General features: G+C 34.7%; 1 protein-coding gene across 15 annotated transcripts in view; it reads left to right on the forward strand.

Annotated features, from left to right (window-relative positions):
- Positions 1-24041, forward strand: part of HDAC9 (histone deacetylase 9) — a 458175-nt gene that overhangs the window by 394448 nt on the left and 39686 nt on the right. For all 15 annotated transcript variants that reach the window (XM_032746695.3, XM_032746699.3, XM_032746701.3 and 12 more), the window contains one exon: positions 3409-3527. In XM_032746695.3, coding sequence (XP_032602586.1) covers positions 3409-3527 — 119 coding nt within the window. The remainder of the gene's footprint in view (positions 1-3408; positions 3528-24041) is intronic.

The raw sequence follows: 24041 nt of genomic DNA on the forward strand, positions 1-24041 counted from the left end.
CTATCCTAGTAAAGAGGTTATTTTTTTGGGTTGGTTTTTTTGGGTTTTTTTGGGGTTTTTTAGTTTTTTGTTTGGTTTTTTGTTTGTTTGTTTGTTTGTTTTTTGTTTCTTTTTTTTATTATTTTTCCGTGATATCTTTAAAAAAAAAGTCCTTAGATGTTCTTCTGTATTAAATGATGAACAGTATAAGATGGATGAGCTCTGAAATTCCACTTCCCTTAATACTATGGAGGATGAAAAAGAAGTAGACAGCACAGGGCATACAGGTTTACAGGTTAGCTCTTCTGGTACATTGTGTGCAAAGTAGCAGTAGCAAAGTACTGTCTTAATTTGTGAGACAGTAATACAGCAAAAGTAGGATGTTATTTTTCTGGTGAAATGTAACAGACACTGTGTACATTTTTAAAAGAAAAAAATTCTTTCTTTCATAAAAAAACCACTCTTAGCTGTTATTTTGGTAAAGTGAATTCAGGTAATACTGAAAGCAGTAACAGAACACTGAATTCTAAATGCCACCTCCAGTTATTAGTGTTATAGCCTTCTCATTTCTTGAGCTGAGATTCCTATATATCATTTCTGTAGAGATTTATGAATGTGCTACTATTTCCTGTTCAGCACTATTAAAGATGGTGTTAATAGCTATTCCTGGTTCTTTGTGTCAAAAGACCTTGCTTTCAGTATTTAATAATTTTCCTATTGCTACTCACTATGGCTGGCAGTTTTAATGTCAGACATATTTATTTGACAAAAAATTTGAATAAGCTGTGTCTAAACAATTTTTGCTGCTTCTGTGAATGAGATTAAGGATCAAATGCATTGTTTTGCCCCATTGTTACTAAAAAATGTGCTGACATCTTTACACTTAAGAGCAAGGTCTTGAAATGTGGTAGAAGTGTGGTGGATTTTCCCAATGTTCCAAATTATAAGACTCTCAAAAATTTCTTTGTGTATTAGGCTGGTGAAGCTTGTTACTGCCCAGCAACTTGAGCTTGCAGAGCTTCTCTGCACTGAACACACTCCATTGTCTGGCTCTTGAGCTTAGTCTGTGCTGTACTCTGTGGTGCTGCCACTTTGTTTGACATAAAGAAATAAAAAGCAGAGCCTGACTTGAATTTGAGGAAATATAAATGGAGAGGAGGAGGGCAAAAGCTCAAGTGGCTGCAGATAGGGAGGGTTTTTCATAGGATCCCTCCTTCTTTCAGTCTATAAGATGTATGGTGCTATGGGTGCAGATGAAGATTGTGTATCAGCCTCAGTCGTCATCAGTAATCAGGATCCATGCCATATGTGTTGCAGACGTGAGGAAGTTTGGGAAGTATGTATTGCTTCAGACAATCAATTTGTAATTAGAGTATCAGAAGGTATGTACATAAGATGTGGTTGCATAGGAGACCTTTATACCTGATACTGTTCCCTAGCTTTGTGGAGATTAGCCTGCAAACGCTCTGTCACTGTAGTGTCTAATGTAAGTATTCATATGTGTACTTTGTGTGTTAGAGAGTTCTACATCGTAGAACAATAGAAAAAATGCCTAGAGGAGGAGTGATTGACCACCTGCCTCAGGCCATGTCAGCTGGAACCTGTAGCAAGCTTGGTGGATATTTGTTTTAGCTATTATAAAAAATTCCAAGAGATGGAGAGTCTCCAATATTCTTAAATATTTTATTTCTATTATTATTTATTCCTTCAATTTAAAAGCTTGTTCTAATCTCTGAACTACAGGTTTCCTGCTGCAGCTGCTTCAGGTCCTGTCTATAGGGTACAGAACAGGTTATTTCGTTCCTCTTGCAACAACTTACATATTTGTGCACTTTTATCATGTTTGCTCCCATGTTATGCAAATCAAATAATTAGAATTATATTATTTATTCACTTAAGTTATATTTTTTAGAAGATTTTTTCTTTGCTTTTGATCTCTTCAGTTGGTCTAGGTCCTTCTTAAAGTGCGATGCTCAGTACTGGAATCCATATTTCAGCAGAGGCCTACTAATGACTTGTAAAAAAATGAATATTTCATAACTTATATCACTTTGCCAGTAGATATTTGTGGTGCAATTTCAGCAAAATCACCAAAAAATTTTTAAGCTTCCTCTATCCTTTTTGTAATGAAAAACTGTATTCACTGAAATGCTGTATTCTCTGACAAGGACTTTTTGCTACATCTGAATTCTGTTTTTTTTTTTTATGATTAACTAATAAAAGGAACATTTTCCTAATATTAAAATTGTCTTTGAGGCAAACAAAACAAAATAAAGTTTGTAATGCATAGATTAAAAACAAAACTAAAGAAAAACCTAGAGAGTTGTTTATATCATTAATGAGTCTTTTTTTTTTTCTCAGAAAACCTAAACCTTTCAACAAAAATATTATTTCTTTGAATTAAGTTGTTTATCAAATAAACAATAAACATTGAACTTAAACAGATATCATTACACATACACAAAATTAATCTTCACATTCTGACCAGTGTAGACCAACTGGGATTTTCTAGAGTTAATTTTTCTGGGATAGGACATTCATATTTGTATTTGCCATTTAATGTTAGCCATGTCCCCCCTGATTCAGCACAGTCTTTACAGGCTCAGTGTTTGTTGAACCAAAGCAAGAACACTTACTCCTTCCCTTTGGAGTCAGCCTGAAAGAAAGTATCTGCAAGTGCAGAACACAGGGGCTTTTTTTATCCTTCAATATAGCTTTCAGGATTTGAGATTGGAGAAGGGCAAAATCAAAGAAATAAAATATCCACACATAAGTTTGTGAAGGAAGGGGTTAAAAAACTGGAATCTTTGTGATTGTAAGAGGCTGAATTATCTTCCTGACACCAGCAGGGGTTGCTGTCACTAGTTCGTGGTTGTCACATTCCTGTTATGCTTGACCTTGGAAAGGCTTGACTACATAGTCTGGATTTGATTAAGGGAATTTCATGTTTTTCCTTTGCTAGAGTCACCCCCCACCTCGACAAACATTTAAAAATGTTAAGGAGTAAAAAAAAAAAAAAGTTTGGAAAGCAAACATTTTCCCAAAAGAAATTTATAGTTCAAATTTACACCAAGTTCACACTAACTGGAGCAGTCCGGGTTTCCAGTCAGGCTTTGTGAGCTCTCTGTAAACCATTAGTCACTTCCCTGGAAGAGGCAACTTTTTATAGGCAGCAGGATAAAACAGACACAGATGTGTAAGTAATATTAGAGGCTTTCACATGTACCTGCCTTTTTTTTCTCAGTCATAGAAAAGAAAAAAGAGTGATTATAGAAAGAAATTGATTGAAGCCTTGGACTTGAACAGCTACCACAAAGATGGGTGAAAATAAAATATCTTGTGTTGTGGTTTTTTCTGATTGTGACAATTTATATAATGAAGATGAAAGTGCTTTTAATTTTTTCACATTGGGTTCTTTACATTCCACAGAACTGTGATTATGCCAGCTGCCAATGAGTTTGATCCAGAAATTGTCCTGGTGTCAGCAGGATTCGATGCTGTGGAAGGCCACGACCCTCCGCTGGGCGGGTACAAAGTCACAGCTAAATGTAGGTATTGTCATGGGCACGTGTTTCTGAGTTGGTATTTTTCCTAGTTAGGAATATAAGTCCAGTTCACATCTATGTTTCTGTTTTGTGAGATGACAGCTGTGTCACTGAGGACAGGGACTGTCCAGCAGTTACTACCCCGAGATGCCTGGAGAGCTGCAACGTTTGCCCAACTCATGGATGAGGTGGAAGCAAACATGTTAGAGTTTCTGGCTTACTCCTTTATGTTCCTCTTGGCATTTTTGTCTTGACTTTCTAAAGTATTACTTTTCTGGCATTCAAATAACATTTTAGAGGTTTCATGCTTTTCAATAGGCCCCAATTTCCAAATGCTGGAGTAAGTTACTTCTCTTTAAATATATATTGGAGATTTTAGACTTTGGATGCCTAAATCCAATCTCATATTGCTCTTTTGTTATTGTAATCTTTTCAGATCCGTGGCATTAATCCTGAATTACATCAGTGTTTATGAAGGCCAAATTTTTCTAAAAGACTACTCTGCTGGGTCTCAATATTTGGATGTCCATTTCAGTCTTTCAAAATGTGTGCTTATGGCAGAGATTTAATACTTTCTGAAAGACAGGTCTGTCTGATATATCTCATTCGTAACACTCCAAAATCACTAGCTGTTACCAGACCTTGTGTCCAAGCTGATTCTGAGCCTGGGATGTTAAGCAAGGCTGGGTGATGTAGTAACTCTCTGTACAGAATGTGCATTGTAACATTGCTATGTATCAATTGCTTTACATGAGACAACACAAAATGGTTTCCTAATGCAATACTGTGAATAATTTTCTTCAGTATATCCACTTTTACTCAGAATATTCAGTCTATAATGTTACTTCAACAGCTATTAAATATGTACCTCTGGTACTAATGGCAAATGCCTTGGGAAAAGTCTGGAGAAGTCAATGAGACTTAATGGCATTTAAAACACTGCAGAAATGGACTCCAGTTCAGAGGATTTTTTTCTTCTAACCTCTGCCTTTTGTTAGAGATCAATAGACCAAAGCTGTTGTTTACCTCAGGAGGTTCAGGGCAGATATGCATATGTTTTATTTTAATTTTCACTGCATGCTAAACAGGCTCCCCTGAATACCAGTGAAAGTGATGAAGGAACAGAATGTTGTCCATAGTGGTGTGCTGTGAAAAGGCAGAATGCAGAGAGCAGTGCAAGGGTCCACCCAAAGACGCTTACACAGGTGCTAATGCACAAATGGGCTGGAAATGGAATATCTCTCTGGCTGCAAGTAAGACATACTGAGTTTTAGCACAGCTTTTCAGCTGAATGCAGTGGTTACACTGGAGAGGAAAGAAACATAGCAGGTGGTGTGCATGTTTGAGTATCATTTCCCTGTGTATTCAGATTTTTAGTAAAATATTTTGCAGGAAGAGGTGAGCGATTTCCTCACTGGTTTTTTCCATATGTGGTTCCTGGTCAGCAGCACCATTCCATCAGCTTGTGTGGCAGGGAGGGGAACTTTCAGCTAGTACTAAATCAGATATTTTGTTGTGATATTTTGTTGTATAACTATCTGTATTTAGCTGCTGCGAAGGTATTCTCTATGTCCCTTAAGGATGCAAAATGCTTTGGAATATGTAATATTCTGGCATAGCAACTTCAACAACTTAACTAAAAGTTGCAGCAAGGAAAATTGTCTGACATCAGAATTAGTGTTCATTTTCATTCATTCATTCATTCATTCATTCATTCATTCATTCATTAACTGTTCATAACTTTTTAAAACAAATCTCAATGCATTTTCTAATATTAGAGGCTGCACACTACTTCTGCATATATGTCTGTAGGGAAAAAAAGGTCATTTTTTTTGCTTACAGACAAAAAAAAGCCAGTGTAGGTGGCTCTTGTTTAAATTAAGAGAAAAGCTGAGATAGACTCAGATAATGATCATGCACCTGAGGGATGAATAAAGCCATTTTTACAGAGCCAAAGGAATTTATTATTTCCCCAAAACAAAATTCTCCACATTCCATCATACTATTTTAGAACATAACATACTATATGTGGTATGTAGAAAAATGAACAGTCTATTATTAAAAAAAAAATAAGGTCCAAAGAGAAACTTTCATATTGAACACTAAAAATAGGTATTTGTGCAAAGTTTTAATATAATTGGTTTGTAATAATTAGAAATTGTATGACAACAAATAAAATTGAACCCGTAAATTTTGTTTCTTTATAAATCTTTAGCACTTTGTGTGCACTTAATACACTGAATTTTCTGATTTCTATGATTTAATACAAGCTTTACAAATTAGGGAGAGATTGAGATCAAAGGAGAGAAGATAGATCCTTAGCTACTAACCTTGCACTTAAAGAGCATTTAGAAGCCACTAGATACTTGGTAATGAATTTTTTATGTCTTTCAGTCAGAGTACAATCTAAGAGAAAAAAATTAAAATTTAATTAAATTTATTGTCAATTACTGTCAAACAATTGTCCTATGTTACAAATTAAAAATCATTGGATGAAGATAGCAGATCGAACTAGTTATAGCCTTGGAGTAACCATATAGCAGGCAATTACATTCAACAAAAGATGGTCTGGTAAATCTGCACAGTTTGAGAAATGTAAACTGTAATCTTCTTTAACCCAGAATTTAAATTTTTTCTATATTTTCATACAGTGTTATTTACTGAGGAGTTGCCATTTCTCATAAGTAAAGAAACATGTCAGCAACAAGATAATCATATATATATATATATATATATTTATAGCTGACTGTAAATCAGTGAGTCTATTATGTGTATTAGGATTTCTCACAGTGAGGTGACTCTCAACTCCTCTAGAAGGCTGTGGAGTGGAATCTGGCCAGCTGAGATCAGTGATGATAGCAGATCTTGGAAATATCTCACTTCCTAATTATCTCTAGTTGTATTAAGTAATGAAATCACTAATGGTCTTTTTCCCATTAAAAAAAAATTAAAAAGAGATAGTGTTTAAAAAAAAAGATTGGAAGGGAAGTTTAAATATTCCCTATCTTATTGCAATTTTCAAATCACTTTCCATATTTTTTCAGAGTGGCTTTGCAATTCCTCCTCATCTGTTGATTAGTTTTCATTAAACTAAGCAATATTTAACTAAGTTTTACGTGTCTGCAAAACAGATTTGTTTGGTGCAATGTAGAATTCAAAATGAACATGAAATAAAACATTTGTTTCAACCCCAACTTTGAGGATTTCACAGGCACATTTTTCTTTATGCTAGCTCTTTGTGCCAATCCTCTCTCTTAATGAAGTGCTATGATTTCAAAAGGTGCTTGCATAATACACCTACATACATATACACATCTTGAAATATATACTCAACCCATGTGCATAAACTTTCTGATGGATTTTTTATTCTTGTAAGAATAAAAAGGGCTTCAAAGATTTGATATGACTGATGGCATATGGCAGAACTTGTTGCTGCTGGGAAGTTCTCAGTCCTTTGGTACAAGCTGCATTCCTAATATCTTAGTAAGGAAAGGCAAGCTTTACTGACAACACTGATGAAAGGCCACCTAGCATAATTAGAAACAGGTACACCTTTGAATTCACAATCACTTTGCCCTGAAGAAGGTCTCCCCCCCTCAAAAGGGTTTGTGTCAGAAAAGGACTTTGTTTTTCCAAATAAAAACTTTTTGTCTGCTAAAAATATTATCTTTATTCACAGACACTGCCTTGCCTGTGGCATTATGCTATGGGAACTGCACCAAGTTTAACATCAAAAAGCAAAGAGAAGAAAGTGAGGCAAATAACATGTTAAACTTCTCTGGTAGTCTTCTTGGCCCAGGGTCTTGCATCAGTTAAAGGTGCCAGCTCTTGCTCAGGAGCTTCTCTAATATCTGGTACGTTCTGTCAGGAATATTCAGGCAACTTATCTCAGATTTTGCTTTCTGTGCCCCTTCTGTAATGACTCAAGTTTAACTTCATTAGCTGAAATAGAGGAATACCTTTTGCAATGTCAAGTCCACCATCAGTACTAGCATGGCTCTGTCCCTGTTGCTTGGCTAAGTGGTTCCCTAAAATGTAAGGTGAAGGTGGGTGCCACAGCTGGAACTCCCATACACAGCTCTTATGCAGAGTAACTATTGAAGTGTTTGGGATCTCTTTGTTTAGGTCAGAGACTGTAAAGGTCCTTTGATCTTATTGTAAAATATAATCAGGTGAGAGGAAAATATTTCTCAGTTCCTGACTAGTCCAATGGTTTCTTTTTCTTACTAGATTTTTTTTTTCAATAAGATCACACAAAATATCAGCACCATGTAACATGTATTATCAAAACATATTTTTATAAAATTCACTTTTTGTACTGGAGTAATAAAACTGTATTGACAATAAAATATAGGAAAAATAATGGTAGAAGAAGTAAAGGGAATAAAGAAATTTTATATTTAGAATAGTAAGGAGATGATTAAAGAATATGAATTTACTTTTCCCTGTTATGATGATACTTACATAGGACTACTGAAGATAGAACTGATACATTTTGTGCTTTATTTTACAGTAATTTTTACATTGTCTGCTAAAATATATAGAATTATCACACAAGTTGAATACTGTGTAGTGAACAAGTCTGAAGACGATCTGTCAGATCTGATCATAAATTTGCAAGTTGTTAGATCTTGTAGGTGAACTGTTTTTAAATTTAGCTCTGCTGGCTGAATATCTCCATGTAACATTATCCTGAGATGAAGTACTTTCTCTTTGTTTTAGAAATCAGCCCTTAGAATAATGCTTGCACTAAAGCCACTGAGATCAATTTACTGTTCAAGTAAATATTCTACATAATTGCTCATTAAATCGCGATCATAAAAAGAATAAAGTAAATAGAGAAGTGTCAAGCAAGAATGAAGACCTTTTTCAAGGTACTTAACTTCCTGAAGCACTGCGCTTGTTAAGGGCTATGATGATTTACTGGAGTTTTCCTGTTGTTTTACTCTCCTATTCCAAAGATGCTATTTGACACCAGAGTGCAAAATAGAATCAGCAATTAGCAGTAGGAAAGGATACTACTGTGGGCATTTAAAGAGTAAATGATATTTTGTCTGTTGGAATATTTGTCTTTCGTTACGCCAAAGTTGTAATGAAAAGTTGATCCAGTGCCTGGAATATAACTGATTCTATCTAAGCTGATTGGCAACTTTTAATGTTTTTATTTGAGAAAATTGCAATAACTCCCTTAACCTATCAAAAGCTGCATTACCTTGTAATACATTCTGTTTAAGTGGGACCAATGTAAAAAGTGCTGAAGTTCTTGGCAGTTTCCCTTCTCATGAGCCCAGGTTATTTCCAAAGGATATGTCAGCATAAGTGGTAGAAATTAATGTATAAGAAAGACTGCTAACTTGCACCTAGCCAGCAGCTCTTTTGTGAAGACTCTCTTCTCATGGCTGGAACTGGTACTTTGCAGGATACAAGTAAGAGCGACCAGGTTGAATTTGGGGGCCTGTTAGTTTCCTGTTGCTTTGCCCTTCACATTTCAGTTCCAATTCCCACTGGGAGTAATGAGTTTTGATAAAAAGATCTCTAAATGTAACATGAAATGCTATAAAAAGCTAAAATACTTAGCATCTTGGCACAAGCAGATTCAGAAGTAAAGGGCACAGTTGTAATAAAGAGGTGACTGATTGCTGAAACAAATTATTTAGCATGGTGTACCAGCTGTCACTGGAAGGCTTTAAAGAAGACCTATAAGTAGCTGGCATCCTTAGAGTTGGGTATGCCATAGCACACTCAGACACCAAAGGCTTCATGCAGTTTTTCCTCAATGACTCGTCTTTTCTTGAGCCTTCGCAACTGTCCTACTGTATCTTGGAATTCTTAGTTTCCCTGTGTTTTGTTCACAGTATATGGGTTAGAAACAGACCAAAGACTAATGCTAGAACTACATATCACTGAATTCAAGTGCAGAACTCCTCAGAGTCAAAGCCTGGTACTTCAGATATGTTTCAGAGATAAAGTTTCCCATGTGCCAGCTTCAGTATTTCTAAAACATTCTATCTGACTATTCTGAATATTTCAAGTATTTAAAAGGCTATATATGTTCATTGTTATGGGGTTTTGTTTGTTTGTTCTTTTCCTGAAAGTACTTCGTTTCTAAAGGAGTCCACAGATAATATTGTTAATCTCTACTGGACTAGGACAGCCTTAGACTGGCTGTTAATTTTTTGGTTAGAATGTCTTTGGGTAGGAGCTTCACTTTCTTGCAATTGTCTGAAAGTCTTCCTTGACTTTTGACTCCCAAGAAAGAGTCCTGACTGGGACTACTGGTGGTAATGTAATAGGTATATGTTAAAGGAAGGCAGGAAAAAGGAGTCCCTGCAAATTGACAGCTGATTAAAGAGAATAGTAGTAGCTTGGTAGCTGTTTCAACACAGTTTGATTTTCTAAGAATAGTATTGCAGTCTTTTATAATGCCATGTCTAATCTCTTCACAAGTGAGAAAATCTTTTTTGATTCAGCTACGAGAAGCTGTGATGTTGTTAGGTTTGGCACTGACTGCCTCTGACTGCAGTTTTATAGTTGGCATAGCTGCTCAAGCAGCTCCTTGCCATACAAGAAGGTGGTTGCACACCACTTCCCCTTCTGGGTTGTCCATTGTTTACCGTGCACCAGGTCAGCTTCTTGTCAATCTATCTCACTGTAAACACATGGAGCATTAACTCATCAACCCATCAGAAAACAAAGTCAAAAAAGTGAAGAGACTTCTATTGGGCTGAAGCTGAATCAGATTATGGAAGGACAAATGTGTGCCAGAGGCAGCAGAGAAAGGAAGAGATTACACAGCGTAATTTATGGTAGCAGTAAACAAATTACTTCAGTTGCCACAGCTGCCTTCTTTTCTGAATTCTCCTGAGTTCAGAGATTTTATTTTTTTTTTACATAATTTAGTTATCTTTCTGGTACTTGAGGTTGTAGAATGATTATCCAGCAGGCTAGATCTTCATCTTTTGACTCAGAGCTAACAGCATTGGAGATGAGTTGGAGCAGTGATCATTGATAGTTTTTCACTGGAGAGTGTCCTCATTGCTATCAGATATTTTCTTTCTGTCCCTTTTGTCTTTTGGTAACTACATGATACCCAGTGGCTGGCAACAAGAAAATGTAACACCAAGACTTTGCTTTCAGTTGTTTGCTTCTAAAAACAAAGTTTGGGTTTTCTGTAGGGTGATTTCTTGAATACTAATTAAATGGTAGTTTGGTATGATCCAAAAGACATCAAAATAGATACAAATTAATTGGTGACCAACCCTTAGACATTATTATTTTCACAGGATTTGCTGTAAGAAATATTTTGGTCCTTTTTTCCTTGTAGCCCACAGCAGTCATTGGTGCAGCATATCCTATGTTTTGAACATAGCCATTGGATTGCTCAGCCTCCTAAATCAGATTATGTTTATTTACTCCTGCATTTGTACTCCTTAAATTTGCTCTAGTAATACAGATGTTGGTGATTTATTTGTCAGTGAATCCAGGATCTGGTACATTATTGTCTTGTATACTACATTTACATTATAGGTATGAAATGTAGAAAATGTCAGAAATTCTGCTCTGTGAGGAAGGGTAGTCTGTTGGCTCCTGTGGAAGAGAGATTGGAGTTCACTGTATAAAATTAGTATCTTCTTTAGGACACAGCATAAAAAGGCAAATGTGAAGATATAAGAGGAAAAGTTCTTTTTTTATTATTTCATTTAAAAACGGATGAGTGCTTGGAGAAATTCAGAAAAATTCTGGTGTTTGGTTGAAGGACCTTCTTTCGCATGCTGGAAAGTGCTCATATGTCAGTGATGTGGAGTATGGGCTTCAGCCATGTCAAAATAGTGAATAATTCACCTCATTTACTGGGAAATCCTCATCTTCAGACTTTGGAGCATGCATGTCTAACTGTACACATAAAATTCATCTGAAGGAATCAGAAATCTTAGTACTGATTTTGTTATTGTCCAGTATTTTCAATACTGTCTGTCTAATTGTAAATCTTCCAGAAAGGGTCTACCTAAACAGAAAGGGAGTGAAATTAGAAATATTAGTAAATAAGGTTTTATTTGAGCTGCTTTTTCACTTCTACTTGGCCTTCCTTTCTGCAAATGAGCCAGGAGAGATTTCCGTTTCCATTCCCACTCCTGTCTCTCAAAGAGAAGATCTGTCTGCTGGCTAGTTAACTAATTGGTACAAGTGAAAAAACACCTGTACACCATGTTCAGCTATGCAGTGTCAATCCAGCTGCAGAATGCATCAGGTGCCCATTCCTTTTATTCCTTGATTTAGGGCAGTTGTTGGGGACAGGGCAGAGGATAGATTACAATGGAAAAGAAAGAGAATCTACAGAACCATTAAGAATTATTTTCCCTTTTTGGTCATCTTCCCTTGTCTCTTCACCTACCTCTTGATGTTTTTCCTTTCATACTACAATAACAACATTGGCTAATGACAATAACTTATGTGAGGGATGCAAAAAAAGCAAAATTGGTCGTACCTTCTCTCGGTTTTGAAATTAAACTTATGAAATCTTTTTTTCCTTATTCAAATGAAGAGGCTGTCATTTAGCAGAAGAAAGGAAAGAACAAAGTATTTTTTTCACTTAGGCAGTATTAATCATGTCAAATTACAATTTAAATAGGGAAAATTAAATATAAGTTTTTAGGGCCATTTTGAAACTAATGGAGCTTGACACAGTGTTCAGCAACTTGCCTATGCCTTTTACAGGATTGGATCCTGAGAGAACATTGTTGAAAGACATCTCCAAATGTGGATTTCTGCATAACAAAGTGTCTGATCTTTTATAGCATCGTTGCATTGGGAATTAGTCTTGTCTTTGGGAATTTGTAGTCTTTAGTAGAAGAGCATGATTTATGTCTTAGAATTTAACCATTCTCTGTAATAAATAGAAATGTGCCACAAGTATTTACTTGGTTGCGCCATGGGAAAATTTTTAACATATTGTTCACAGCTTCAAAATGCTATAAAAGAAGGCATGTAATTTAAAGACCGACTATCCTTTGTGATTTCTAACCAATAGATTGATTAATGTCTTCCAAAAGAGACAGCAGCCAAAATGTTTACATCTCATTAGGCAGAGAAGAAGAGAGCACACACAATTTTGGTTATGAGCTTGGATGGTTCATTTCTTTGGGCTTCACATCCCCACTACTTAAGGCAGACTGTAACTTTAAGATGTTATCTGTTGCCTGCACAAATAAACAGCCAGTTATGCTTTTTATGGTGGGCAGTTCTCAAACCAACAGGGGATTAAATGATATTAGCTGGAGTTTGTGGTTCCCTGCTGAACTATCACGGGCTCCATGGATTCCTGTCCTGAATATTTCACAGAGCAAACACCTCTTATCTGAGGTGATATTCTCACACTGGCCTCTTGGCCATGGACTTCAAAAGCTGATCACAGGGAGGGCTTGAGAGGCAATAACCCTTAATATAACAGTCTCTCCTGATAGGGATAGACAAGGTAAAGGTAAGGCGTCTCTGAAGTTTGCTCTTGTGTGTTTAGCCCCATGGGGTGATAAGGGGCCATCTGTTTTTTCAGTCTGCAAACTCATCTTTTTCACACTATCCCAGTATCAAGTACACTTTAGGTCTGACTGGTATCAGCACCAACAATTCTTCAGTAATCTGAAGAGATTTTCTTGGTATTTTAGCTTTGATCCCAGCAATTGTCTTAGTTGCTGTTGTGTTGGGGTATTTTACCTAAGCAAATATATAAAATAAAATTTAAAACATTATGTTTAAGGTACCATTGTCACAAAGAAAATAAGTTATTGAAATAGGTGTTATAAAAGGTATGTTAATTACTTCTGGGTAAAGGGAAATTTTTTGTGCTTACCTATGTGATTAAACTAAAACATTAATTCATGGTGGTAATTTCAAAAAGTCACATCACCACACCTTATTAATTGTTGAAATAGAATATCAGTACTACCAGTTTTAGAAGTTAAAAAAACACTGCTTCAAGCCTCATAACTATTATAAGAGTAAGTAAAATGCTTCTCAGATTTCTTTTATTGTGGAACTCCCAGAATATTTCCCTTAATCTCTTAAGCTTTTCTCTGCAGCCATTTTTTTATCACTGAAACATTCAGATTCAATTGCAATCTCCTGATATCTCCTGATTATAATAGCTGCATATTCAAACTCTGAATACTATGAAATCTGCAAGAAAATGATGCAAATTGCCAACACTGGCACGTGAAAAACAATCCCTATTTTTTTCAGCACTTTATTGCCTTCATTTGTTGTTTTGTGGGGTGGGGGTGATAACTGTCTCTATAGAAATTGTTTTTGCTTATAATAACTTATTGCCATAAAATTTCTGGAAATGCTAGAATGTAGATCCTAATCCCACAAGCTTTTACTCACTTTAAGCAGTCAATTGTTGATTAAAATTACCCCGCAATCCTGATTAAGATTTACTAAAATAAGCAATGTTTACAGGGACAGAGATTGTAAATATTATTATGGTACAAAAGACATATTAAAGCTCTTCAAAAGCATATTTACATGAGAACACTGTTATTTAAATCTTCCTGAAATCTTATAGAATTAAACTGCAAATGAATAAGAATTGTTCTATTGTAAAACATGTCAATTTGAAGTGAATTTACTAATAACTTATTTACTTCAGATTCATTATTTTCTCCCCATCACCAATTATGATTCATGTACACTGAAATGGACTAATGGAAAAATCTTGAAATATCTTCTTTGGAAGAAGAAACTAAAATAAGATAACTGTCCAGAACAACAAAGTAATGTTAGTTAATAAAAATTCATTTACTTAATATTTTCTGTTTATGATGGCAAATTAATCACATATTTGTTTCTTTTGATCCACAGCCTTATCCCTTTTCTTTAAATTCCTCTCAGTATCCGACATTGCTTCCATTCAGAAGTAATTTATTTGTGAGAGCTGTTTTCTAAATGTTTTTTACTTACTTTAAACAGATTAGCAGTCTCTAAAAGAAAAATAAAACAGAGCAGTTTCATTTAATAGTGGAATGTGTCTTTTAATGAAATGTCCGGGTTTTAAATGTGCTAGCTTTCAAAATTATTTTTCTGATATGATTAATTAACATCAGATACGAATTCAGTGATTTATTTGTATGGGAACCAGATGACTGACATGTATTGCCATATAATTTCTGTTTGTATTTATGGCGCAGCCAAGCATAATTTGTTTGTTCTTGTTCCTAATTTTCTTCTTATTAAGCAAAGTTGGTGTGCAAAGAATAACTTACACTGCTTTGCATAATATTTTTATGTATTAAAATATTATGCTTTGCAAAGTATTTTTTGTCAAGAGAAATTACCAATTTAAAATTTGAGATTTAAATAAATCTCAATAAAAATTGATATATCTTCCCAAGTTTGTTTTGTTTTTAAAAATTTCATATAATGGATTTCCTTTTAAAATTATCAAAATTATTGTTTATTCCTGTTAAAGAGTTTAATTTATCCAAAACAGTAGAAAAAATTACAGAATACCTAATTGGTTTGTTTTTTTTTTCTTGTAGAGAAGAGGTATTGACTAAAAGATCAAATCCAGTTGTTATTATTTGTATCTATTTTTATTTACATTTAAAAAGGTAGTATCTGTAGTCTTACAAATCCTTTGTTTTCACTGAAAGTTATAGTAGCATCTTTTATGATTCCTACAGGAACAACTTTGCAGTAAAATTGCTTTTCAATATGATTGGTCTGTATCCTAACAAATTTACCAGGAATTTCAAGAAATTTTGTTAAATCATCTTTGAAATAGTTGCATAATTAAGTCCAGTGTTGTGAAGCATGTTACCACAGAAGTAAAATGGCAGAGTGGAACCTATTTTGGTTTTGTTTGTCCAAAGCCAACATGAGCAGATCAAAATAATTTTTCAGTCACTTAAATATTTGAGTAAGCAGTATTCTTAAACCTGCATCAAACCCTGGGGAAAACAGTAACGAAAATCCATTTATCAAGTGATGCAATGCTGTTTCAAAACTGCAATTAAATTAATAAATGTGTTACATCAAAGGAATTAGTTATCAAAAAATAATTGTGGCATTTATGTCACTGTGTGAATAAAACATTATTTTTCTAGCGGTGTCAACTGCACCAATGGTAGCATTGTAGAACATACATGAAGACAGTGCACATGTCCTGAACCATGTCATTTTTTTCTTTTGGCTCTTTTTGGGTGCATCTATTCCCACACACAGTGGACACTTCTGGGATTTTCCCAGCATGCTTTTGAAGAAAAACATTGAGGTCACAAAAGCTGAAGATCTTTAAGGGATCTTTAAGGGAAAAAGTAATAGTTCTGAAATGTTTTCATCCACCAGGAGTTTCCTTCCAATTCACTGAGAATTGCTGAAGGTTTTTTTCTAAATCACATTACAAATTTGAAGATTATCTAAATAAACACTATTTTTATAATGATTTAGGTTACTGATTGGGAGTAAAGAAGATTACTTTAAAAAACACTTAAAAGGGTCTGTGCGGTTTTAATGGCTTGAGTGAAACAAAACACCAAACAGGATGTCCTTGTCCCCTTTGAACTTGAGGCATCACATTGACATGAAGCTACTGAATTCTCTCATTAGTTATGTGGTGCTGGAATTCCAGTGGTACTTAATGAAGATAAGTTTTTTATGTAGTGCTTTCAAAAAAGAATTGGAAATTGAGTCTGACCAAATTTAGTACTCTATCACAGACATAATAAAGTTGGGAAATCAAGAGAAGGGAAAGGAAGAAAAGAAAAAGAAGAAAAAGAGAAAGGAAAAGAAGAAAAAGAAGAAAAAGAAGAAAAAGAAAAAGAAAAAAGAAAAAGAAAAAAGAAAGAAAAAGAAAAAAAGAAAAAATAAGAAAAAGAAAAGAAAAATAAAAATAAAAAAAAGAAAAAGAAAAAGAAAAAGAAAAAGAAAAAGAAAAAGAAAAAGAAAAAGAAAAAGAAAAAGAAAAAGAAAAAGAAAAAGAAAAAGAAAAAGAAAAAGAAAAAGAAGGCAGGACAAAGAAAAAAAAGAAGAGAAGAAAAGAGAAGATATATTAAAATCTAGAACATAAAATAAGAAGTGTCTTTCATTCAGACAAAATAAAATTTTTCTTATTGTAATTTGCATTATATAACTAAAAGAAAGGAAAAGTGAGAAAGATGCTATTTATTTGTATTTTTGCATAAAATTTTCTAAAATACTTTTAAATTATTTACCTGCTTTTTTTATTATGTTTCAGTATATTGGAAGAAAATTTTGTAATTTATTTTAATGGAACTAGCCATCTTATGCCATAACAAAGGTACTTACAGGATAACCACTTTAGCATGGTGTACACTGACCATCAGAACTTGTCAGACTTAAACTCAGTACTTTTAAGAGAGAAAATAGAAAAAAAAGCTTCTATTCCAAGATGGGATGTATAGTTCAGGAAGAAACAGAGAATATATTTAGTTCAGTAAACAGTCAGCACTGTTCTAGATATATTCCATCTGAAAGACAATAGCAGTCATTTGGCTTTGGCTGACTACTGAGAATTAGAGCATCATAAAGCAGATGTCAAACATTATGTCTTGAGTAACTTTTTTCTTCAGAATTTGCCCATTCCTCTTGTCATCATGGCTCAACTACCTAATTTAGTCCATTGGATAACTCTGTCCTTTCTCAGTACCTGTTTTAACTTTATTAAAACAAGTGAACTAGTGAAAGAAAGAGTATCTGTAAAATATTTTGATTTCCTCTGTATGTTTCCTTAGCTTTTAAGAAAACTGATCCACAATTAGTAGACTCAGAAATAATGAAATAAGTTCAGCTAAAAAGCCTCTCATTACTACAGGAATATTTTCTGACCAATTTTATTATAATTATATTGCTACGTCACTGAACTCTTCCTTCTGTCGTAGCTTCAGCTCAGTGACTTTTACCACTTATTGCCTTTGGGAGATTGATCCGTGGAGATTTCATTATTGAAGAATGTCTCTTGAGATTTGATTTTCATTTGCTTCAGTTTATCTCTCTAAAGTAGGCAATAATTTCCCTCTTTCAAATGTCTTGTTTTTGAAGCAATATAGATATTTATGGCAGCGCTGTTTAGACATACATCAACAGCTAATCTGAAAGAAAGAGCTTGAGAGCACAAATTAATTCATGATGGAGGAGGATGTTTTCCAGTGTTTCAGCCTGGGAAATCCCAGGTGTGAGGATGGGAAGGCTGGACATCAGACATTTGAGCTGGAATGATTCTTTTGACCAAGTTGTTTAACTTCGAAAACACCAGGACAAATGGTCAAATTCCCTTCTTTTTCTGGGATATCTAAGAGCCACACTGGTAAATGCATACTACTTACCAAGTTTTTGTCATGTTATTAGCAGAAAAGTGCCAGTATATCCAAGGGAGAGGAGACTGAACTAAAAGGGTGTTAGGAGAGATTGAACTAAGTACTGAGCAGAGCTTTAAAGAGCAAATTATTTATATCATAGACAAAGAAAGCAAGATGTACAGTGGGTTGGTAGGATAGCAAATATTTTGTGTAGTTTGAGGAAGTATCACTGCGTTTAATGGAACAAATTTGGCATAGAAATTCTCTGTGCATATAATTATTTTAATCTTTTATGAATCAGGAAATGATACTAGACATTCATAGATGAATAGACACTAAAGCTAAGAAGATTATTATTAACGAATATGACTATATGTACTGTAAGTAGAGCAAACATAACTTCTATATAATTTCCATGGTTTCTGTCTAAAAATACCCATTAGCTTGAAATCTGAATGATTATTAGAAATATATTAGGTAGTATTCTTATATAGAAAATATAATTAATATACTAATATACTGTATGATAATATTAGTATTATAATTTGCTAAAATAACACAAAGATTTGAAAGTAGGCCTCCATAACCTACAAAATCTCCATCAAGAGTAATTTTTATTGAGGCACTAACGGAAGCATAGATTACTTAGCTAAAATGCATTCATCTTTAATTTGATATTTACCTGAGAAGCTTCTCACTGAGCATGCTGTATTCATGCATGACCTTGGTAGATGAAAGCATATTTTATCTGCCTGGGTGTAAATAGTCTTTTGGAGCCATAAATGAGCTTTCTCTTTCAAAGTTTGGCTTTCTGGACATTAAACATGTTATTAAGTCCAGATTTGTCTGTGACAGGCAGTATAGAGAGGTGTTTAATTCCAAAAAGACCATCTTTTAGGAAAATTGGTGCAACAGATCTTCCCGGGGATATTTCTCTTTTCATACTGAGTAGTAAATAGACTGGAGGAGTAGCAGAGGCAAGACAGCTAACTTTTCCTTACTTAAAGGTAGGAAAGAAGAATATTGACAAATATTAAAATCAAGGGGTTTTTCCCATCCAGTTTCAATATGTAAAAATATCATAAATTGATTATGAAATTAAATGAAATTATTAGACATCTTTTAATACAGATCATGTTGCTAAAATGGGTAGTTAATTTCCCTAAAACTAAAATGAACTGCAGAATCTCCAATATTAACAAAAACTTCTACACAAGTTCTTTACATGGATTTTAAGAATGGTATTGTGGAACTCAGAGGTGTCTTTGCAGTAAACTTATACTGTACTTCACTGGGAGCAACCACTTTGACATAACTTCAGCTGTCAGTGTTGGTGATAGGAGATGCTGTTGGTTTCGTTATTTTGCACTAACACATGAATGATCTGTAATAAAAAAAGGACTTTCACCTCAGATGCAGTTGTCATTACACTGTTAGCAGTAAGCAGTAGTTTAGAAGGGGTGCAGATAGGGATATGCAATATTGTGAGAGAAGTGATACAGAGTGAGGAGATCCCCAGCAAACTCCCAACATGTAGGTGTGAAGCTTTCTCCGAGTCCAGCTGTCTTGCTAGTTCTTGCTTCTGCAGCTCTTTCAGCTATCATAAATACCCTGCATTTACCCTTCTGCACATACAGATTGGTAATGTACACACATATACTTGAGCTGATAATTAAGAATTATGGTTGGGATGGGGTTAATACTCTTCAAACCTCTGGACACCCTCAGGACTTGGTCCATCTAGAAACTGTTTTTTAGGTAAATGCAATTAAAATCCTTCTTTGCAGCACCTAGTGTTGGTACATTTAGATGACACAACTAATGCACTAAAGTTTTCCAAGGAATAGAAGACCCTAAGGAGAAGAAAGACTATAAAGCCACTTGTGGTGTCTTTGTTGTTCTTTCAACAATTTGGTCCTGGAGCTGAAAGGGAGAGAGAAAAAAACAGGAAGAAGCTGGCCACAGAACAAATAAATATGGCATTGGCTCATATTCATTACAACACATTGGATAAAAATGAACAATGGCAACTATCAGTTTTCATGCACTTCCTTGGAAAAAAAAGAGTGTTGTGTAACTTGGCTAAAAAGACAACGACATGTACCAGTGCACATATACAGCCCAGAAGGGGAGTCAAACGAGCACCAGAAGAAAATAGCTGTTTTATTTGGAGGTCCTGTTTACTTGGAATATTTATTACTTTCATCAAAAAATATCAGTTTAGCATATCACTTGCACAATTTTTACTCTTTTGGTTTTCATAAGAATTCCAATAAACTCATTTTGCTACTGAATGGGAAAGATATTAGAAAGATTCAGAGACTTGAGGGGATAGAAATAAGAAAGGTCAACATAGAAGAAAAGGCTTAGATGAAAGTATGTCAGAGCAAAGCCATGAAAGATTATTGAGAATAAAGCTTTTTTTTTAAACAGACATAAAAACCAATATATAAATCAAGAGCACAAAAGCCTTGTTTTATGATTTTTTTTCTGGTGCTGTTTAATTTTTTTATATCTTTTTTTGCCATTGTTAAAAAACAGCCAAAACTTCAAAGGCACGCTGCATGTGTTCTAAATCAGGACTTCAGTGCTGATGTATGACAGCACAAAAATTAAAACTAAATAAATGTGCTGTCCAAACTACCATATTTCTCAAAAAATTACTTTAAAGGCTTTAAAAAATTAGAATTATTGATTGATCTTACTTTACAAACCATAATGTTTTCACCAGAGTAAAGGACAAAATATTATATTAAAAAGAGAGAAAGAAAAAAGAGTGTTGTCTGAACATATCTGAACACCTGTATTTGGCTGTCTTGCAGTTTTGTCAGACAGGCGAGGGGGAAAATGAAACTTTCCAGTGATTTGTCAGATAGTCTGTATGGACTGCATAATCTTTCAGTTTATTCACTGTTTTCTAGAAGGCTCCTTTACATTCAAAGTAAATTGATAAAAAAAAGGTAGTATATCTGTGAAGAAAGGAATAGCATTTCTGGTCCATCACATAAAAATGGTTGTAGAATGGATGTATTCTCATGAAAAATAGTTTGTGCAAGTCTTTTACTATTTTCTTTTCAAAATATAAACTTTCTAACATGTTGAGTTAGCATTCCCTTTTAACATACTTTGCGTAGGATCTTGCTGTTTTCTCTTAGAAATGGCATGTCTGACTCTAAAGGTGTCTGGCCACAGCACACCCATTAAATCTGCTTGCAAAAAAAATTGCATGACTGGGGTCTTTGTGGCGTCCCTTTTCCTCTGGCCTCTACTTTTACAATGGCCATTTGCTGTTCTTCCACTAAGTCATCTTGATTTGTATTGACTCACTTGTTTTATCAGGTTACAAAAGGGGCAAGTGGCCCAGGCAAATAGGAATGCAAATGCTGTTCTTTTTCATAAACATTTCTTTGACTTTTAGGACTCATTCATCCCATCCCTGGTAGTGTCCTTTTTCAAATTCTTATTAAGAAATAGTCACCGGCTCTAACTTATATTCTTATGTCTCCTATTATATTATGTTCTTACGTCTGAGGAGTGGTATTTCATGGCAAAGGTTCCTGGATATTTGTGTGATCAAGAGAACTGGTTATTTACTTATTATCATTTTATCTTATTTAATCCCTACTCCTGTTCAGTTGCTTCAGTTACACATTAAGAGAGCAGATACTGTAGGATGTCCTTTCATGAGCACTAGTAAGAAATAGATAATTAAGTTTAGGAAGGCAAAGTGTGCTGGGAGTCTCTAAGCTGAACATAATGTCTGGCAAATACTAACATATGTTTACAAACAGTGTTACAAACATGAAACAGGGCTACACTCCCTGACCTATTCATTTACTATTACTTTGATCAGCTCCATTACTGTATAAAATATTGACCATACTTAGATGTAACAGAAGGACAGGGATAACATCCTGGGGAGTTTGAGGTTCTCTGGGCTGCCCCAGCTTTAACCACCTGACCCTGATATCTCAATTGAAAGCCCAGGTCCCTGAGATGGTTAGTGGTGCCTCCAGAGTCCTCCAGGAGTGGCTAACCCCAAAAGAATTTTTCAGGGTTAATTGCAGATTTTTTGGTATATACTAAGTGCTAAAGTTTCCTCTCCAACATGCGGAATTCAGTTTGCCAAAATTCTTCTTGGAGCCAGTTACTCTGAGATTTTTAATGACCACTGCTCATATAGATAACATTTTTTTGATAAATTTTGTGATAAAGGCTTTACAGTGTTTCATCAAGGAAAGGGTTCATCACTGTTTCCATATGACATCACCTCGAGCACATGTATGGAAGTGATATGTGTTCTTTTTATATTGAACTTTTCAAGATGTGGCCTGAAATTTTGTTTATAGAAAGAAGAAATATCAAGAATTTAAGACACTGCACATTTATAGTGGGAACACGTAGAAGTTACACTTATGTTGTCTATGTTTCTGCTTCTGCCTTTTTCTTGAAGAGGTCTGAAAAATTTTTTATTGGTGGCAGTCATTTGATGACTGACAAGGGAATACTCTTGGACTGGCAAAGTGTCACTACCTTTCCCTATAATACTCTCTGCTGTCCAATGAACTTCTAAAACCTGACATTTCTCCTCATTTCATTCCTATTTCAGATCATATCAGCACATAAAATCAAATAAATGAAAAATTTGAATCTGGAATCACTGAAAGTAGCATCAGTAGAGACTCTTTCCAGAACAAGTTTTCCAGTTTGGCACAAGCATTTATCCATATGCAGGATGAATGAGCTTCTCACTTCAGTCTTTCCTGAAATTGTTTACACACTCCTTCTTTGGAACAGTAAATCTAGAAAATGCATCCAAAAACTGTGCACAAAGAAGCTTTATTTGGGTTGTAAGGTCAATTGCTCTGAAGTTAGACCAAGAGAGATTTATGATTGCTTGCACAATGGACCCCTTTTGCATATGCTGTAAGATAGAGATGCTAATTGAATGAACATCTACTGTTATGGACCTTTGCTTTCCTCTGCCTAGAGAGGGCAAAGTTTGGGTTTTAACTGTAAGCCAGCAGTAAATGCTAGCTTTTTAATTTCTGCCTAAAGCTAAAATCTATAGGAAATAAATGTTCCTCTACCTGTCCTTTGTATATCAGGGTTTTTTTCTGCTATCCACATTCCAATAATTAAAAGCAACCTTAAAACCCAAGTTCAGTGGTTGAAAAAACTGGCACTGTAGTACCCTAAATTTCTTGTTTCTTAAATCTTAATTTCACATTACATGAATGGTTTTTTTCCTATCTTTCAATGTGTAACATCAGCTATCAAGTCACTTATGCATTGCAACTGCCCATGAAAACACACAACTAGAAATTTGAGCCAAACTGATATAAATATTTACTTGCTTGCATTATATGCATAAATATTTATATGCATTATATGTTCTGTCATACAGAACAGGTAATAGTCATGTCAAAGCGAATTTCTCTTGAGCATTTCCAGACCTAGTGAGAGTACAGGAAGACCCAGTACAGAATGCAAGAAGTAAAAAATCCTAGCCTGAAGGGGTCATAAGGACTATTCCTGCCTGGTTTTTGGGCATCTGAAACAGGACAGGAAGAAAAAAAAATTTGTTTTTTTACAACCTTCTCTGCCTGCAACCACACACCTGCTCAATCACACCTGTATCAGCCCTGCTGGCTGCATGTGTTGGATTTCACACCTTTTGAATAGGCAACATCCAGATCTTGCACTGATTTGTATAGATTTCAGCTCTAAAGAAATAGTTTTTAGTAATAGCTATCACTGCCAAAAATAATCTTAAGTTTGGAAATTGCTTTTTTGTTTATCTATATGCAAGCACTTGTCTTCAGACATATTTTCTTCTGAGATATGAGCATTCAGTCCTTGCAAGTGTTATAATAAATGCAAAGATTTATTGTTTGTGTTCACATTGGGAACAAGGAAACTAATAAAATTTCTTTGTTTTGTATCTTTTTAAAAAAGACTTATAGGCTATCTTTGAGCTATTCCAGGTTGGACTAGGTATATGCCAAGGCTCATCAGCTTGTGATGGAATTATACATAATCTGGGAAAGAGATAGAAGCCACCTTTTCCACTGCTTCTAAGGATTTGTATTAATGGAAAGGTAGTTTGAGTTTATTTGTGGTGACCCATTAGGAAAAGGCATGGTCTGGGAAGATATATAGGTAGCTAAAAGATTAGAAAGGGCAACAGCTATTGGTTCCTCAA

Source organism: Taeniopygia guttata, chromosome 2 (genome assembly GCF_048771995.1).
Source record: "Taeniopygia guttata chromosome 2, bTaeGut7.mat, whole genome shotgun sequence".
Taxonomy (NCBI): Eukaryota; Metazoa; Chordata; class Aves; order Passeriformes; family Estrildidae; genus Taeniopygia; species Taeniopygia guttata.